A 14058-nucleotide genomic window follows, 5' to 3' on the forward strand; every position below is an offset into this window, starting at 1 on the left:
AGCACAGAGTACAAGGCGCTCAGGCCTGTTGTCCCTTGGCTGCAGCCATCACATGCTAACAAGCTCTTTCAAAAACTTTACACAGGTGGCAGGTGCCCCACTGAGATAAATTACCCACTCTCGGTTGTGAACAGATGGGCAGGGAAGTGAAATTTTAGTTTGTTCATGCCCAGCAGTAACTAGCAAAGATGATCTCAGGCTCTGCAGGATCACTTTTGATAACCATACACCTGCGGACAGTCCACATTTCTGTTAGAAACTATATAAGGTCATCAATACATTACAAAATAAGGCAGGGCACTTCAGGGCTCAAAGGACTGATACTGTCTTTCACTCGCGTATTCCTCTGAATATATTCTATGCTGAGAGGGGCCAGAAATTGTACAAAGAGGGACCTCAACAGGTGGGAGAAATGGACCCACAAGAATATCACAACATGGAACAGCAAGAAATGCACCTGGGGAGAAATAACCCCAGGCACCAGTACATGCCATGGTTGACTGGCTGGAAAGCAGCTTTGCAGAGAAAGACCTGGACACTTGCTGTACTGGCGGACAAAAAACTGGACATAAACCAGCAAAGGTCAGTGATGCCAACAGGTCAAGGAGGTGAACCTTCCTCTCAATTCAGCCCTGGGAGTGCAGTGTCCACTGCTGAACTCTCCAGTAAAAGAGAGACATGGACACACTCAAGCAAGTCCTGCGAAGGACAGCAAAGATGATTAAGGAACTCAAGTACCTGACATGAAAGGAACATCTGACAGAGCTGGAGCAAAGCCTGAAGTAAAGGAGGCTCAGGATGATCTTACCAATGTTGATAAATACTTGATTAGGGGAGGAAAGAAATGGAGTCAGGATCTTCTTGGTGGTGCCCATTGAAAGGAAAGGGGTAATGAGCACAAAATGAAATGCAAGGAAATCCATTCAAATGAAAGAAAAAAGGTTTTAGTACTATGTAGGTGGTTGAATACTGCCACAGCTTGCCCAGAGAGGTTGTGGAGTCTCCATCCTTGGGGATATGTCCTGGTGAGACCTCACCTGGAGTACTGCATCCAGCTCTGGAGCCCCCAACACCTGGGGGCAAGGACCAGACTCTGACTTACCCATACAGCACAGGCATAGTGCAACTAGGGAAGCTGAAAATGCCAATGTCTGCAAACATGAACCAAGGTCTTCTGCCCCAAAACGTCTGGAACTTACTAAAACCAGATCAGGTGTACGGAAACCTAACAGCATATTTAAACAAGGGTTTTTCTTCCCTCCCCACATATTTTACCAAATCACTTGCCAAACCTATTAATGTACAAACACATCATAGCGTAGAATCCAATCCCATATACATTTTTTCTTTTTCAATGAGATTGTCATATCCAAACCATAATAAAATTTGTAAAAATATTTTTAGTATCTTCACTTTAAGCTTGCAGATATTTTTCTGGCAGAAATCCCCAGCTAGCTTTACAGCAAGACCTCTCAAAAGAAACAGAACTGACTTAAAAAGAACACCACACATTACAAAAATGAATGTGACCCAGGGACTTACCCTTCTATGCAACAACACGAGCAGAGTGCACAGAGACAGTGAAGTCCGCAGGGCGTGAAATTAAAATTTTCACACAGATACAATGAAGTAATGATACAATGTTACAACCTTGGCACAAAAATCTTCTGGTTTGCGTAAAGTCAATGTCATGTGATGTTACGGTTTGTGCACTGGTAGAAATGGTCTGCTGCTAAAAAGTTCAGACCAAACGAGGAGGAATGAAAGCAAGAAAATTGTACAGATAATCACAATAGACCTATACATCCTAGTGATCTGCACATTCCTTAAGATGCTCAACACAGTAGTATCTAGCTGTCACTGCAAGCTGAGTTAAGAAAGCACACTTTTCTTTCATGCCTAGAAATCTAGGAGCTGAGATTACAGTAGGAGATAGGAAAAAGAAGATTGAAAGAGATTTGAACTTGGTGAGGAAGGGGGAGGGAGAAGGCATCTCTCTTATTAGGTCAGTTTGTTGCCTATGAATGAGGTGGATATGCAGGTTCCAAATTCCAAGCATATGGATAAGAACAGGGATGCACAGAGCAATTAAAAGAGTCAAGCAGAAGCTGGGATGAGCAGCAGCTGGAGCACGGTTAAAGTCCTTCTAGGAATTGCTTCACCTGTTAAAGTAAAAAGGGAAGGCAGCGCTGGAACAACATAGGCTCCTCAGCAAGGACAAGGTCATTGGGATAAAAGTGGAGCTTGAAAAATTCCCAGCAGATCCACACAGAGGGACACAGACACAATTACAAGAATCTGCCAGGTCAGACTTAAGACTTGCAAAGCAAGTTACAAACTGCACCCTTTGTACTAACAATACACCCACACAGTGCAACACTGAATTATCAGATAATCTGCATGGAGCAAGAAGCATTTTATTTCCAAGAGTATGAAGAATCCTGCAAACTCATAAATCATAAAGCTGCTTGTACATTATGATGCTTCACAGATACCCCACAGACTGACAGACAAGCACACATTCTACAAAATACATGTGTAGGTCTGAACTATAGGGGGGAGAGGGAATTCAGTACTCCTGAATCTCAATTCACTGCTACTGCTCATCTCAAACCATAGTTTCATGATCACTGGCACAGAAGTTATGCACACAAGAACTACTGGTAATGTGTTTCCAGAAACCCTTCAAGAACTGTAACAGAAAAAGTCAGTCTAAAATTGCAAAGGTTGTTCCTTACAAGGCATGTTTCTCACCCTGCTGATCCAAGATGGTACACACATAGAAACATACTGCCAAATGTGACTTAATAAAATCTTCAAGTGTTCAGCTTATTATTTTTTTTAATTCTTCTCACTTCATCCCAGTGATTTCATTAGGTTAGACTTCTTCATCTTTATTAAAAAATAATCAGAACTGAAATGTTTCAATAAACCCAATTTCTGTTTTAAGCAGTAAAAGATGATTCAGTGCATATGAAGCAAAAATGAAAGTTAAAAGTACAATGGTATTAGAGGCTTTGAAAATCTATTTTAAAAGATTTTAAATACTTAAATTATATCTTAGTACTCTGGAATGTCTTTGTTTTTTTACAGAAAAAAAGGACCTTGAAAGCCATTTTTTGACTATGTTCTCCAGCTGTATGTATCAAAACAAAATCCTTTAAAACTTATGGGTGGGCACACAAAGGAAAAATACAACACTTAGAGCACCACTCTTAAAATAGACAGAGCTAACTCTCTACAGGGCAGAAAAAAGAGATGCAATATTATTTTCAGTGAAAGGCCTAATTTTCCATTATGTTTTTGAATTATTTCCTTCCAAACACACTCAGGCTAAAGGAAATAACTTCCCCCTGCCTCACTCCTCCCTAAGGGCTATAAATGAAGTATGACCTCATAAACAACACAAAAAGGATCAAATTATCATACAAGACCCCAAATTACTTAGGAGCTAGAAGTAAGTTGTAGTGAGAAATTTAAATGCTAAATATAATCAATACTTATAATGAAATAAATGGTGAAAAAAAGAAACAAAACACCAGGATACTGTTCTCCTGTAAATTTATCTAAATGCTGGAGATAACTTTAACAGTCTAGTCACAACCCATCACAAAGCCAAACTTCACAATATTCAATACCATGCATTTTTGAAAAGGAATTGTGGCTTAGGAAGAGAAAAAGAGTCACACCTACAGTAAAACTTGGTGCACTGAGCTTGAAAAAAAATCTGTAACCAGGGACTACCCCATCAACAATTTTTTTCCCTTCAAATCGCTATGAGAAAACTAGAATCTAAGTTACATGATTCAGGGTTCCCAAAAGTAATGTTGGAAAGCCTACAAAACAAAAATGTATCAAACAGTTCAATAGTCTTTATACTGAAACACTGTCGTGACTTTCCTTACTCAAATGTGAAGGATACCTTGTTTATTTCATTACCCTGCCCAGGAAAAATCAGAGCCGGAGCTGTCTGTTATCATGTGTTACTGTAATTCAACTTGTGTCAGTGATCAAATTTCATATATATAACACTATGAGATCGAGACTTAAGCCCAGATACTGGGTTTTTTTTTCCCCCATCAGAAATGTATTAACAAACATGTTAAGAGATAAGCGTTTAGGTATTTTAAAATCATTATTATAATCCATAAATTATGGATGACTTCAGCTAAAAAGCTGTATAAGTTAGAGAAAACCACAATCACAGTCTTACCATTTATGCAGTTAAAAACACAAATAGCAACAAGAAGCAAGTACACAGACTAATTGGACCTCTGGTCTCTGACTAATTGTTGCACAGTCTGAACTTCCCTTTTTGCAGTTATGTCTGATGACCACCAGTTTCTCCAGTAGACTAGACAATAAAGAATTGATCCCTATTCATTTTCTGCATCACTTCTGATTTGATGAAATTTTAAGGTATTCTAAACTTAGCTATTTCTTTTCCAATCTGAATGGTCCTAGTCTGTTGGGTCCATTGTTCCACAAAATCTCCACCACACCTGAGCAGTGCAATGGACTGTTCAGGTGTGACAACTAAAGAGTGAAAACAAACATTATGTAAGATTCAACTTTTCCATGGAAAAAAAAATTCCTATAGCAGTCTTTAACTTCAGAAATGGAAACAATTAAAAAAAAGAATAAGAAGATAGCGTGTTAAAAAGAAATTACATTTGCAAATGACAGACATTTGTCTAATAATCAGTCTAGGGCTCCAGAAACGGACACACAATCTATGGTGAAAAACTGCAGAAGGATGAAAAGGACACATATCAGTTAAGTGGAATGGTAAAGGAGACAGTCATGTCCAGCTAGGTTCAAATAAAGAAAATAGCAAAGAACAAACTGATAGGTCAAGAAAGAAAGAAAAAAAAAACAACAACAAACCAAACAACAAAACAACAAATCACCCACAACCAAAAAAAAAAACAACTGACAAGACTAAAACCCATTATAAATCCCAGCCAAAGATAAAGGATTACTCTGCTAAAGGTATAAGGTCTAATAACAAACCCCACCTTAAATACATAAAAAATAGGAAGTGTAAGTATCTGTTAAAGTAAAGAGTAGATAAATTTATAAAGGAACACATAAGGATTTAAGGATGATAAGAAAGGCTCAATGACATATGCAGAAGCTTAGGAAGTTTCTCAAGCCACAGAGGACATGGTGGAAAACCTGACTCAAGTTGAAATGCTACAGAAGAAATCAATATGAATGAACAATAACAAATTGCTGGGATCACCTGGTACTCACTCGAACTTCTGAAGGAGCTTAGGTATGAAGCAGCTGAACTATTAACTGCAACGTGCAACTAATTACCTAGAACTGCCTCAGGTCTGAGGCAAACGAAGGGGTTTTGTAAAGTGATCTGGAATGACGCATAAATCTACAAATGAAATTATGTTTAGAACAAGTGGACTGATAGAAATTATAATAAAGAATCAATAAACCTCACATATTGGCAGAATATCTATATTAAGTTTCAATTCACTGAGGGCCTCTACTAGAACTGTAGAATTATTAGGCACTTGAAAAAGGGAAGTACAGTTTATATGGTCTATCCAGAGTTCCAAAAGCTTTCCATCAAATTTATCACCAAAGACTTAAAAGTTGCCAAAAAGTAAAAGGAAAATTCATTAATGGACAGATAACCAGTTAAAAGGCAGGAAATAAAAAGAAAACATTAAAATTGTTCTGCTATAAAGTGAACAAGGAGGTCATTGGTGGAGCCACACAGAAATTTGTTAGGGCCTGAACTATTTAATGCATTTGTAAGTGGCAGAGAGAAAGGACAAATAATGAGACAACACTCGCTGCTGATACTCTACTATTCATGGTAGTAAAAACAAAATCTAGAGGTCTTCATTGAGGCAGAGAATTAGATTATCATGAAGGGGAAAAAATTGTACATTAAAAACTGCAAATGGGGCAAATCAAATAGTATAAAGTGCTGGTTAATGTCCTTAAGTAACAAAGAGGCAAGAATTTCTTTTGTAAGTAGGCAATTCATCAGCTGGAAATAATTGAGAAGACAGAGCTATGTCTGTCTGCTATGACCATCTCCTGATATACACTGTCTGACTAACAGGTGGGAAATGACTGGTGCAAGGCCCTGCTCAGACTGCAGTACCCCAGTCACCTATGTTTGAGTTGCAGTGTCCCTCCCTTTATGTCACTTTTAAAAAGGATTCTTTCCAGCTTTCCATCACCACAGTTTTCATTAAACATGTTGCCATGCCACAAGCTTAAGTTCCACTATTCCAAGCTGCATGTTCACAATCATGCATAACCATTTTCTCTCCTAGAACATTCAGTACCTAAGCCCTTTGATTTATAATACATTAAAACTGTGCTAAATATCCAGGTACTGATGATGCAGCACATCGGTTAACCCTGCATTTGCCTCCAATCCATAATCAAAATATGAATGACAAACAACTTATTTTTAGTTCCACATATTCAGCTACAAGAGGAATAAGGTGTCTGTGCATGTTACTCTGGGCTTATTTTACAGTTCACAGGAAGACAGGTATTACCAAAAGGTGATTTAGCTGATCCTAATATAAGTCATCAACCATAAAAGGAGCTGAGAGTAACTAGCTCAGTTGTCTCAAGATAAGCAAGATGAATTCCACCCTAACTATATGAGCATGACAGTTAATCATCGTTATTACATGGACCAATCAAGCAAGGAGCTGCACTGCACCAGGATACTGACCTCAAGAGTTTACACCCTGAAAAGTCCAGGCAGGTGAAGGAGGGAGAAAAAGGGGAATACATTAACACATAAGTATTGTGGTAGAAATATGACAGAGCCATCTTTTGGAAGAGTGGTTTCTTAAACTAAGAACCAATTATTCTGTATATACTTTTACCCAGTTCCTCCCTCCTTCAGCTGCCTGGACTTTTCAGGGTGCAAACTCCTGAGGTCAGTATCCTGGTGCAGTGCAGCTCCTTGCTTGATTGGTCCATGTAATAACGATGCTCTGTAGAAATTGTCATCACAGTAATTCCAATAAAATGCTAAAAAGCTACAATGCAGCACATTAAGAGTACCAATGGAGGAAGAAAAGATAGTCACATCAGCTTTTTTGACATAGGGACTAAGCACAACAGAAAAGGAACCTGAAAACATTATTTTAAAATTTGAGACTAAGCTTTCATTGCTGTGACGACAAGTGGAAACAGGAATCACATCCCATGAACCAATTTTTACTTAATATTACTGGTATTTAAGAACCTGCAAAATCACACGAGAAAAAAAAAAAAAAGTCATTAATATAACATTGAAAATTATGGTAAGAAGCAGATTTAAAGAGTTAAGGCAGCATCCTAACGTGATTTGTACTGTTTTCCTTTGCTTATTATTACTTTCAAATTACAATAAAGCTATTATCATACCACTGAATGATGGAAACCTTGCCAAAAACTTCAAAACTGACACATTTTCTGTTGCATCAAACATTCCCAGAAGATATTTCCCCTCATTTTAATACAAAATCCTGTCAGATCAACAGAGCTAAATAAAAAAGACATGTAAAGGATACGTAGCTGCAATAGACCTCCCCCAACTAGTCAACTTTGAATAAAAGACGATCAAAAAAGACTCAAAGATCCGTGCTAGATTAATGCAAATATCTGCATGTTTGCAAGTGTACTTTTTGATTAAACTGGCATACATCAAGTACAATTAGAAAGGTTATTTATAACTAAGAAATACATAATTCCGCATTTTAATGAGGGTGACAATTACAGCCAACAGTTGCTAATTAACATTAATCCTTTTGCAACTGCAAGTCAGAATTTCCCAATATGATTTTCATTGTCAGCAACGGACACACCAAACCTGTTACTGCAAAGCAGCTATTAGATTGCTTGCTCTGACACAAATAGGTGTTCCTGTTACACACAGTAAAGGAAGCTGATGATGTGTTCAATTTGATAACCTCCAATGTAAATACAGAATGTCATTTCAAAATTTACTTGATGTCTACAACACAAAATATAATCAAGGCTTATAATTTTCATGGCTGAACCCAATTCCAAGTTTCCCAAGAGCTAGGCTTCACAGGTGAAATCTGATTTCAACACAAGCTTGAAATCTCCTACCGTTAAATTTCATTTTGATCCCAGTCCTGGGTTCACATCTGCATTTCACCCCTGAGACTTCAAAGCTTTTTAGTGGTTGTAACCAAACAGCATAGATAAGGAGTAGTGTTTGTCCAGTCTGTATCAGTTTCTGAAACAAAACTCTGGTTCGAGTACTGAAGATAGGAATGATTACTACTGATTGATTCCCTAATGTCTCACAGACTTATTAATTTCTTTCTTGCATAGACTATCAAGAAAATTTTGGTTCTCAAACCCGCTGAATTTTAAACTAATCTAATCTTCCAAAACTGCTCTAATGTGTTTCTATTAATTGATTTAAAATGTCTCTGCAAAATAAATGTCATAACTAAACACTTCCATTTCTGATAGCCACAATCCTCTCAAAGACAGATGATTTAGATTTGCTACACATGCCTTTCCAGAAGAGAAGTTATCTCTGTTTTAGCCTCTCAGACATTATCTTTGCAGACAAAAGCACTAGAAAACTATGTCTCTTTTAGTACTGTTTTTAACAGGAAGAGAAAAACCTGGTCCAAACACCATCAGAGGCACAAGATCATAATGCAGCCAGTAAATAAAGCCTCTAGGAGAGCGCTGAGGTGCGCACCATCTGGATCAGGCAATTGGAGTGGGATCAATGTCAGATACAAGTAAATGAGAAGGTAGAAAAGGAGAATTCTGAGCACTATGCAAAGAAACCTATAATGCACTTCTTACAAAGCGCTGTAAAATTCGCATTTATTTTGTAAGTATGAGATAGATGGGTTATTTCTACACACAGAGGTGCCCAACTAAAATCAAGATAAGTGATATTAATGTTCTATGGTCAGTATTATTGAACCTCGAAAGCAATAAACTATGAGTCGATAAATATTACATTTGCAACATAGTTAACATTCTTCTACTGTCTCTGGCACTTATTACACATTGTAACCGCAAGTCTACAATACATTATTCATATTTGGGGTGTCACTGAGTGATGGATTGCTGTAAGAGAGGCTGTCCTTTAAATAAATCAACAAATAAAAATGCAAATGTTAACATTTTCAGCCACAACTTTTTCCATCTTGAATGGGGAATGAAAATTTCACATTATATCGACAGCCAGCAGAGAGAACAATTAACAACCTACACTGTGAATAAGAGAGATTAATTTGCCAACGTCTGGTTTTATCACTTGCATATGGAACTACATTGGACTTTTTGTGCTGCTAGCTTTCTCAGGGAGTAGGCAAAACTTGCATCGAATACCATGTTCAACACCTAACTCACCACTCCTCTCCAAATACATTTTTAATCCCTTTAAATGTTGATAAGTTAGATTTGGAATGAAAGCTTTTTCCTCCTTGCCCTCCTTTTGAATCTTGAATGGTATCTGATTCTAAAGGGAAAACAAACAAAAAAAATCTATTTCCTGGGTGTTGCTTGCTTACATTTTACAGTAGAAGGAACTTCATAGTATCACCTCAAGAGCAGGTAAGTAAGCATCCAACATGCACAGATCTGAAAGGCAACTACTGAATAAGTAAGGCAAAAGCTTAGATCTCATCACTGTCGTATTTCCCAACACTCAGCATAACAGATCTACGGTAGACTATTCCAGTGTGCATTATTAACTATACAACTCGGCACATTATATTTTACATCAGATATTAATTTGCTTAAAAGTCCCTGAATACACATTCACCTGAGATGTGCTGGGCAATTGGGTAAATAGTTTTGGTTTTAATATGTCCCTAAACACAAATTTACACAATACAATCTGTTTATAAAAACTCCAACAGGCCACTGTAGTCTAACAGATAATAATAGAGCTAGAATATAGTACTCATATTGCAGGAACTTCTAAATCACTTACTTTAATGGCTACACAAACTTCACTCCAAGACAATGCATTTGGCTAGCATTAAAGCTCTGATTTAAAATTGCAACAAGAAAACATGAGTTTAATGATGAAATCTCAGGCTATCGCTAAATCTTTTAATTTACCTAACTGTTCTTAAATTCACTTCTTAGATGCCAAACGTAAAAAATGTTACAGGAGACTTACCTGTTTCCATGGTGAGCAGAACAAACTTTGCCTGTGTCTTTTTAAGTGCTTGATTATCTGCAGTGCTATAGGACTTACTGTACCAAACTCAACACTACAACTGTTTCTGCGTGGGGAGAGCCTGACAACTGCACCAGGACCATGATCAAATTAAACGGTCTTTCACAAGGCACAATTTACAACACTTTTGTTTAAAAAAAGAATAGCTGAATACTTCTATTTAAAGCAGTTTCCTTTCTTTTTTGTATCACAACATTTGTTCTGCTTAAATCCATACTTGATTATACCTAAAGATGTAGTTTATGTAAAAACTACTTCTTTCCTAAATGAAAGCATAAGAATGCCACTACCTCCCCTTTCCGGCTCCCCTCCAGCTCATAGCCAAACCCCAACCTTTCTTCTAGGCAAACACCAGTTACAAAAAAGATATCTTTAGTCACCTAAAAGTTAATGTTTAAGATAGTCAGAGGAACTATACTTTAGGGTAAGAAACAAACTTAATCTTCCAAGTTTTCCCAGCCCCAGCTTTTCCTGTGAGGTGTTGTGCTGGTTTTTTTCAGATGTATCAGTTTTGGTCTAGGTAAATATAACACAGAGTAGAAAAGCTTTCCAGACCTGCTGTGAACGAAATTTCAAGGGGCTCATGCAGGTGTAGACACTTGGCTTAAGAACACTGGATAACCAAACATGCAATGCTTGGCTGTACTCTGAAAAGCAGCGACAGGCATGCACAGAAGCATGATGGACAAACAAATCCACTATTAGCCCAACTCAGGAGGCCAGATAAAGAAATGCTAATTTTCTTTCTAAGATATCACTGAAAGCACCTCATGCACACTCATTCTGCAAGTCTGGTCCTTCTACAGGTCTAGCCCTAAGGCTCTCAAAGCACACACCTTTACTTCTAAGGCCATTTAATTCTTGTCCCAGACATAATTCATTTCAAGAGAGAGAAGAATGTAGGACTGTAGTGATTCTTCCTCAGGCAGTAGGAAACTGTAATTTATTGAAGCCTCTGCTTGAGCCCTGCCAAGATAGGCTATCAAGCCAAGCCATCTTCTACCTGCCATGCCTGCTTATCCAACCAGCCCTCCCCAGAAGCTGTGCTAGCACCCTGATGCCTTGTGCTGGCAAGGAGCTTCTGTCGCTTTCCAACACCTTCTCCCTGGCAGGCTTTCCACTGCTGCTAATGCTGGGTGCCAGGGTTTGTGCTAGTTAAAGCTGGCACAAACATGAATGGAATCTAGTCCTATAAATTTAAATAGTCAAAAGTAATTAGGTTTACGCATACTGCCGAATAAATAAATTTGCTCTTAGGCTAGGGCTTTGTGCTACAAGTTTCAGGCTCATGCCAGCTGTTGTGGTTAAGCTGTTAACCCCCTCCAAATCACAGATTATAATGAACATGCTGACAAACCCTAACTTTAGTGGCACAAAAGCAGCAATAATTCTCCATATTGATTAATTTAGTTAGTTAAACCTGCAGTCTAAGCTTATAACCATTCAGTGATAAATTGAGACTGACCTGCTACCCAAGCAGGTTTTTTGATGAAGGATAGGATCAGCTTTAGGTCTCCACAGAAATACTTGTCCATTTACCATTTTCAATTAGAGAAGGCCATGAGTAAGGGAAAGCACAACATGGCTGTTTAAACTGGTCAATTATACTTACAGCACCACCAGAGAGAAACAAAGTGAGGAAGTATGGGAGAGAGCACTCCAGAAAAACAGGATTTTTCAAAATTTGTCATCAACTGGTAAAATGAATCTTTAAGGATGACAGCTAATCAGACTGCTTTTACTGATCACTTTATTTTATTTTATTTCTAGCAGCACATTTCAACAATTATTTTACTGCCCTCTGTGGAAAAGAATGGACCATCAATCCTCTTGAATAAAATTCTGAGCAGTTGTTGTATGATGAGAGTAATTATATCTACTCCTCAGTGCTTGAATGGAATGTCAAGTTATCACTATTAGACAGTACCAAGCAGCATCTTTACACACTCTTTATCTGATATTACTGCTTTGCAAAGATAACCCATGCTTCTAAGAGAAATGCTTAGGCAATCTTGTGGTTTCTGTTTGTTTAAAAATACAGTTACTTCTGGGAAACAAAGTCCAATCTATCTCAGTTCTCAAATCCTCACAGAATTTTCATCCCTTCCTTCAGAGGGAAAAAAAAAAAAAAAAGTGTTTCCACAGCAAGTAAGTACAAATTTGTCAATATTGATAGTGGTTTTTCACCTATTATATATTGCAAATTCTCTCAGAAGATAGAAATAAACTGCCAGCTGCTGCCAAGAATACAGGGATGATATCAAGCATACATTTTCCTAGTCCACTGGGCCAAGAGAAGATTAAATCTGACTCAAGCCCTCTCATTCTCCAAAAAAAATTTAACTCTTCTTATGAACGATTGCACATTCTTGTTATCCCACTACACAAAGTCATCAAACTAGTAGTGTAAAATACAGAAAATTCATACTTTAATCTGCATTTACTTTGTTGCTTAACTGAAGAATTTATTATGAGAACATGTGGGATATGATAAAGAAAAGCAAGGATTTTATGCTGTTTTTCTAGGCACTTACTGCTAGAATTGTAATCCTGTCTAAAGAAGGCAAGTTGTCTTTAGAGTTGTAAGTCTAACAACAATGCTATTTTCTGTTTCTTCACTGGAGCAGAAGTGATAATGCTGCTTTTCCAGCGCATTTAGTGCAGATATATAGTATAATCAGGAATTGCTGACTTAATGTGATTTTGTTGCTTGTCATTAAACATAAAATAACTCTGGTACAAAACATTTTAAAAGGCATGCCATTTGATAAAACACGTAGGATAGAGGGGGTGGGGGGGCAAGTACAGAGGGATTAAAATCTTCAAGTGAATTTAAGACCTAACAGGGGTTAACATCATCCATTCAAATTATTTACAAACGTATTTAACGCGTCAGGACTTGGAACATAAAATACTTCCTGTTCAAAATCTAAGTAAAATTAAAATGTTAGAACTTGGCATATTCCTGCTTTTCTTATTCTAACAAGCAATTTAAGACTTACTATAAATGTCAAAAGGATATGGCACTTTTTTGTTTATATTATCCAGCTCATGCTAACATGAAATATCATAGAAATTCAGCCACTTCCCTGCATCTGGGAGAATTTTGTGCTTGTGTTTGCAGAATCTTAAACCAGAGATTAACTAGCAGCTTACCGTGAAGTGTCAGGCTGGACTGGTGATGGGGCTGCGGTTGCAAGCTTTTTGCTGCTGCCTATCAGCACAGGAGAAGTGGCTGCATCCTTACTAGGTCCTGAACTTGTCCCTGTGAAATGAAGCGAAGACAAGCCAGACATCAGAGGCTAGTAAGTTTGGGAGATGTTTTATGATTCTGCATTATTACAGAACACTGGGACTAAAAGTCAACATTTTTTGAAATGTTTTTGGAGTCCCCTATATACAGTGAAAAGACAATCAAAGAATTCATCCCTTAACAGTGCTGTGCATACCATGCACTTCTGGATCACGTAGAATCACATCTGTAGAATAAGTCACACTCTACAGCTTCCATCTTACTGCCCAAAGTTTTACAGACTTGCACCGTTATAATTTCTTGTAGTGATCCACAATATTCAGCTTTTTTCACAGATACAGTTCTCATGACATTCTACAAGATGCTAGTTTCCCAAGTGTAGTATCGCTATAGCAGTATTCTTTCAGTAAAACAGAACTGCTAGAACATTCCTTCTCCTCCCCTCTCAAAAACTCTTGAGCTACAAAACAAGGTTGAAAGTTGAAGTCCGGAGGCCGCGTAGTCCAAGCCTCCATTCAAAGCAGGGCCAACAAGATCCAGTTAGGTTTTGAATGTCTCCACTGAGAGTGAACCAGCCTTT

General features: G+C 37.7%; 1 protein-coding gene across 1 annotated transcript in view; it reads right to left on the reverse strand.

Moving 5' to 3' along the window:
* The window catches only part of KIAA1328 (KIAA1328 ortholog), a 173729-nt gene that overhangs the window by 16807 nt on the left and 142864 nt on the right, over positions 1–14058 (reverse strand). Inside the window, exon 10 of the mRNA XM_051643195.1 lies at positions 13382–13490. Within this exon, the coding sequence (XP_051499155.1) occupies positions 13382–13490 (109 nt within the window). The remainder of the gene's footprint in view (positions 1–13381; positions 13491–14058) is intronic.

The sequence above is a fragment of the Apus apus genome, chromosome Z, assembly GCF_020740795.1.
Source record: "Apus apus isolate bApuApu2 chromosome Z, bApuApu2.pri.cur, whole genome shotgun sequence".
Lineage (NCBI taxonomy): Eukaryota > Metazoa > Chordata > Aves > Apodiformes > Apodidae > Apus > Apus apus.